Source organism: Nansenia antarctica (genome assembly GCF_963989245.1).
Source record: "Nansenia antarctica genome assembly, chromosome: 9".
NCBI classification, from domain to species: Eukaryota; Metazoa; Chordata; class Actinopteri; order Argentiniformes; family Microstomatidae; genus Nansenia; species Nansenia antarctica.
This window is the reverse complement of record NC_137679.1, coordinates 25,493,822-25,499,821: the sequence shown is the minus strand read 5'-3', so window position 1 is coordinate 25,499,821 and position 6,000 is coordinate 25,493,822. Positions and strand designations below refer to the sequence as shown.

The following is a 6,000-nucleotide window of genomic DNA, read 5'->3' as shown; positions in this document are numbered from 1 at the left end:
CAGTGGTGATCTGCAGCCCTTGATCTGCATAGTAAACATTACAATTGCACAGGTCTCCCCTTCAAAGCCATGACAACTCACAGGACCAAGGGCATCCTGCTGGATGAAGCTGAAGGGGGCAGGGGAAGGGGGAGGGGTTTGAGCAAAGAATAAGCACCGACACTCTGGACATAGAACAGGAGGGACATGGAGAGGGACAGAGACAAGGACAGGGACAAGGGAGGATGGTAGGAGGGCCTCAGGTCTGGTGGCAGAAGAGGGCCTCTTTGGTGTATAGAGTCAATTCAGTAAAGCTAGCCTCCCCAAGCTAACGTAGATATGCAGACAGATGCATGTGATCTGAGGGCTGCGTATGTGTTGGGTGTGTGGAGGAGGTACTGTAAGTATGTGTTGGGTGTGTATAGGTGTATGTGAGTGTGTGTGGAGGAGGTACTGTAAGGGGGTAAAGCTAAGGCCACTCGTGGTGGTAACGCCTGCCATTCTTCTTCCTCTCTTTCTGCAGGTGCTCCAGTTCAGCTTCGTACATCATCTCCTGCATGAGGTACTTCTCCCGCCGCATGCGGTCACACAGGCCTTTGGGCATGTCCGGGATCAGGTACGCTATGAATGACTTGATGCCAAACACCAGGTGCTATGGGGGCAATGAAACATCCCATGAACTGCCAGTACTGTATTGTATAGTTTACTCTATTCTTATATTTCACTGTTTAGTTGTGCATTTGTGTGCAATCGTTATATATAAATGTAAACACTTTATAAATGAAATATGAGTGTGTTTCCAAATTCTTGTGGAGAACCACTCTGAAGCTGCTTCATCACAGTCTGTGTGCAGGACATTGCATTACTATGCTCAAAGAAAGCTCAAAGCTCCAAAGACAGAGAGTATACTGAATGCAACTGACCTCAAAGACGATGATGAAGGCGAGTCTGGCGGCCAGAACGTGCCAGAACTGCAGGGTGAAGTCATAGGGCACTGAGCTCCAGGGAGGTGATCTGTAGTCTCTGTACCTGCAGTATCTGGCTTGGATGTCATCACTGGTATTCCTGACCTTTCCCATGTCGAACCAAGATAGGCTGCTGTTCATGTAGCCTTGCAAGCACCTGAGGGGAGGACATGGGGCTCAAAACCAGGAAATAACTCAAGCTGCACTTGTTCATGCTGTTCAGCTGTTCAGATGTGGTCTAATGAACAGAGATGAGGAGGGATTTACAGTACGCACTTTTCATGACGGTAGCCCTTGTCCTCGCAGGGACCATATTTGAATGCGAAGACAAAGCGGGGGATGTAATCGGAGGTGATGGCGATGACGAAGGCGTTGGTGATGACGGCCAGCACTCCGATTCCCTCCAGTATTCCATACCAGATGCCTGTCAATGAAAGAGAGGCTGGTCAGCACATTCACTACATGTGCACATTTCACAAGACTTATCTGAGGCGTAAGAACTGACCAATGTCGGTGGCTCGTGCAGGCATGGGTCTCCTCCACTGAGTGACAAACTTGTAGGCGTCTAGACGGATCTCTATGATATTGTTGAGCAGAGCCAGGAGAGGAGCAAGGGGGAACGCCGCCACAAAGATGGTGGTGAAGCCGAACTGGAGAACTGAGAGAAGAGGGAAGGCTTATGGATGGTTTGTAACAGATTGTAGTTGGTCTCAGAAGAGAACTGAAACCAGACACAAACCACCGTTTGAGTGGAACCAAGTTTTCTTGATTTAATATAAAATCATCACAAAGTAAACGTTCTAGAACTGGTAAATGTATCATTTATCTTACCCATTTCTAGGTACTCGTCCACCAGACCATGAGCATTCATAGGTTGCAGATTCCAGTCTTTGTCCCACTGCGGAAGCTGCATTTTATTCTCTACATTCGGTCCTCCTCCTTTCTTCATCTTCCTACGAGACCACCAGTTCTGCAGCAAACTGAAAATGCAGCAGAATGTGAAACTGTCAACTCAAGCCAATTATTTCTGAGGAATTATTTCTGCAGGAGCACTAAACTGAACACACCGAAAAGGATTTGATGTTTTTCTGCAATGACAAGATACTTACGGATAACCCAACTCCATGAAGTTATTCCAGATCTGTTTCAGGACCATGATGACTCCCATTTGCAGGCACAGATCAATCAGACAACCACTTGGGTGGCACTGAATGAAATAAGCAAAAACTGTTAGATCTGTTAAGATAATTTTACTTAAAGGAGTATACTTTTTAGTATACACTCTACTTAAAGGAGTATACACGCGAGAGCATGAGACAACATGAGAGCTCAAAATCATGAACTATTCTACATGTCTGTATGGAGAATAAGGATTATCGAAAATTATATTAATTACGAGTACGATTAATGTTTCACATTAACTTGCAATTTCTGAGTAATCATCACCATAATAATAATAATAATAATAATAATAATAATAATAATAATAATAATAATAATAATGGTATTGTTGGATTTCTCTAATGCATACATTTACATTTACATTTTTGGCATTTAGCAGAAGCCTTATTCCAAAGTGACTTACATTCAATACATTTGACTAAGTAAGTGAATCATCTATCCACTAGTCATAGCAGGAAAAAGTAATCTATGCTCAGGCCTGGGGCCATTGGCAGTCGTCGTGCTAGAAGAAGATACAATCTCCTCTCAAATAAGAGGCAATAACCAACAATGTTTAAATAATAATCTTACTGTATAATTGTACTCACCTCCTCAAGTCTCCATCTATTGAAGAGTTTATTATATTTTCCAGGCCTGCCAGCAAACCTGCACAGGTTGAGATTAATGTTATCAATTATCAGAGCAGTAATACTTCTGAGAGGGGGAAGATCAGAAACTCTGCACAATGGTCGTAGTTTGAAATAAACTCACAGTTAAACAATTTTCATAATGTTACACCCCACTGGCTTATTTGAAATCATAAAATATAATTGATAATTGGATCATGGTATCGGAGCGAAGGGGAAAAACCGCTGAGGAAAACATGGAGGGGTGCTGGACTCCAATCCAATAGAATTTCTGTGCCAGGGTCCATAAAACACCCTGTTAATGGCAACATGAACTCTGATGTTTACAGTACATCACTAACCTTCCAAGGAAGAAAGCGATGTAGAACGTGGAGCTATTCAAATTAACAAACTGGAAGAGGAACATCTTCAGAGCAAAGCTGTTCTCCCATTCTGACTCTGTCCGTGGGTGTTCTGAATAGAGGAGAAGGGGGGGGGGGGGGGGGGGGGGGGGGTTGGCATGTATCTTTCAAGCATGAGATGATGAAATAAAATATGTTTACAGTGTGGAGGTAATGCTCACCCAAATTTGTGAGCAGATAAGCCACTTTTTCGTACACCTGGGGGAAGGAATAGCAATGACCAAGTTATGCACACAAAAACCCCATCATCTTACTATGGGTATTTCATAACTGTGCTCTGATTAAGGTTTATGCAATTTGCTGGACTAAAATATGGATGTGTATGAGATGACGTCCGACCAGACACCCACCACATTCAGAGACATGATAATCATGAAGTTGATACAGACACCGGTGCCTGAAGTGGCAAACTGCCAGTTCTTCTTCACAAAATCCCAGTTTAGAGATGCAAACTTCTCCATGGCGATGAGACGGAAAACCACCACCGCAAACACAGCTGTCAAAACCAGAGAGATCTGCACACAGACAGAGAGGGAGAGAGAGAGAGGTGTGGGAGAGAGCGAAATATATGGATTGCATAAATACTTACTGTAGATGAATAAATAAATAAATAACGAAAGTGCAGGGGGTTGTCAGTTTCTGGTATGTGATGCTTTGTGGGATAAACTACACAATACAGATTAGAGAAATTCCTAGTAAACAATCAATAAATGATACAGATTCATTTGACTGCCTCCATACACTTCCCATGCTGTTGTTGAGTGATGAACAGTGGAGATGAACAGAGGAATGGGCAACTGAGGCAATGTCACTATTTCCAAGAAGTGCCTTCTGCATTTCAGTTCTTATCCACAAGGGGGAGATAGACAACCAGGTTAGCTAGACAACTACTAGACACATTATACATTCAAAAGGCATGTTAAAAAAAAGGGCATTCAAAAAGTAGGCCAATGTACACAGTTTGTGTACACAGTCAGAGCATGAAACCAGACATCCTGGATATTCATGATATAAATAGACATACCATGAAGAATATTCCTGACACAGAGACCATCAGCCTGCTGAGTTTGTCTGTGAAGGGCTGGAAGGGCTCCGGCTTGCCAGAGATGGGGTTCACTCTCTCCACCCTGGAGTACTTAGCCTCAAACTGGGGTCTCAACTCCTCCTGGTACACAAACATCAGACATATCAATATCAACTACAATCTATATCTCTGTGTGTCTCCACTTATTTCAACCAAGAATCAACCTTTACATCAACTTTTAACCTGGAAGGTCTATACCCCACCTTCGTCATATCATAAGAAACATATAAGGAAATAGCTGAATATTACATGGCAGTGATGATACCATATCAAGACTGGGATATTTCCAGCTCACCTCTTCCTCCTCCCAATCAATGAGATCCCAGTCATAAGTCAGCTCTGCTCTCCTCCTTTTCCAGAACTCTAGGAACACAGTGGCTACAAGGAGAGAGTCCCACAGGAATGGGGATATGGATAAGTACTCATGATATTGATCTACTCCACTGAGACTTCCTGACCTTAGAAACCCTACTGAGAAAGCACAGCGCTGTACCAACACACAATATCCCTCAATACAGATGGTGGATAGCAGGAGAGGCTGGTGGAGGCAGAAATCGGAGGATGGGCTCATTGTAACACATGGAACGGAATGAGGAGTGGCATCGTGTTACCATTCCTAATTCCGTCCCATGCATTACACTGAGCCTGTTCTTCGATCTCTACCTCCACGAGCCTCCACTGGTGGATAGTGTTTATTAGTGGTCCTGCACATATCGTTTGGGTAACTACAGTAAAGTCATGGCAATACAACTTATATCTTGAAATACAGAAACAATTGGTACACACCAATGCAAAATAATGTGAATGTATTTTCTGCCAAATGTATTTTTAAGTCCCAGCATAATTGGAGTCCCTCTACAACTTTGACTGCTCTTTAAGTTGTTGAAGTTTGACCCACTTTTGCTTGACCCACTTTTGTTTAAAGAAAGAAAGAAAGAGAGAGAGAGGGAGAGAGAGAGAAGCAGCCCTTTTAGATACCTATGTTCTGTCTCTTAGACAGAACACTGGTTTTCCAGAGTGCACTCAGTAGTGCAGAGCTGCCACTGACTCTTCAATAGTACATTGCCAGATATGCAGGTGCTGGACTGATTTCCACTGGCACCAAGTTGCAGAGCCTGACTGGACCTCCCCTGGCTCGCTGGCTTCCCTATGGCCCTCATTGAGCCCAAACACAGCAGCAACAATGGCCAAGCCCTCCTCACTGAACTGGGGTGATAATTAACCAGCCTGGCTGATAGACAGATCCAGGCCAAGTACAATACACTTCCCAACGACCAGGCAGCGGTAAAACCAGCACATCAGCGCTTTGCTGCATTCTCACAGCAGTTGATTGTGGTTAGGTGACAGCAGTGTGATTACTGTAGGGTGGTAGGAGCAGCACACTGGCTTCTCTCCCCTGGAAAGTGTTTCATTACACTGCTAATTGCACTTACACTGAATTGGCCAGGGCTAACCTGAACAAATTAACTCAATGCAGTCTGACACAGATTTATATCTTCAAATCTTTCGTCTTAATCTTTTTTTTTTTTTTTTTGCCTGTATCTTACTCTCGAGCTACAGTGAATTCTCGGGTGAATAAGTCCTCCTAGTTTGGAGCTGTGTGCAGCACAGAAAGGATTAATTATTCTATAAATAGATTAAATCTCCCCTTCTGTTTGTATTATGTTAAGACCACACAATTGTATGATCTACTGGCCAGTTGAGTCACGACTGAAGTTATTGAGTTGCTATTTAATGCAGTCTGTTTCAGCAAAGCAAAAGGG

At 43.4% G+C, this 6,000-nt stretch overlaps 1 protein-coding gene across 1 annotated transcript in view; it reads right to left on the bottom strand.

Annotated features, from left to right (window-relative positions):
* Positions 1-448: 448 nt before the first annotated feature.
* Positions 449-6,000, bottom strand: part of ano3 (anoctamin 3) — a gene marked incomplete at its 3' end in the record, with an annotated part of 37,153 nt that continues 31,601 nt past the window's right edge. The window contains exons 14-25 of the mRNA XM_080539379.1: positions 4,533-4,615; positions 4,178-4,318; positions 3,504-3,668; positions 3,315-3,351; positions 3,094-3,205; positions 2,714-2,771; positions 2,054-2,151; positions 1,776-1,924; positions 1,450-1,602; positions 1,221-1,368; positions 903-1,101; positions 449-631 (exon numbers count right to left, since the gene is read on the bottom strand). Coding sequence (XP_080395505.1) covers positions 449-631; positions 903-1,101; positions 1,221-1,368; positions 1,450-1,602; positions 1,776-1,924; positions 2,054-2,151; positions 2,714-2,771; positions 3,094-3,205; positions 3,315-3,351; positions 3,504-3,668; positions 4,178-4,318; positions 4,533-4,615 — 1,526 coding nt within the window. The remainder of the gene's footprint in view (positions 632-902; positions 1,102-1,220; positions 1,369-1,449; positions 1,603-1,775; positions 1,925-2,053; positions 2,152-2,713; positions 2,772-3,093; positions 3,206-3,314; positions 3,352-3,503; positions 3,669-4,177; positions 4,319-4,532; positions 4,616-6,000) is intronic.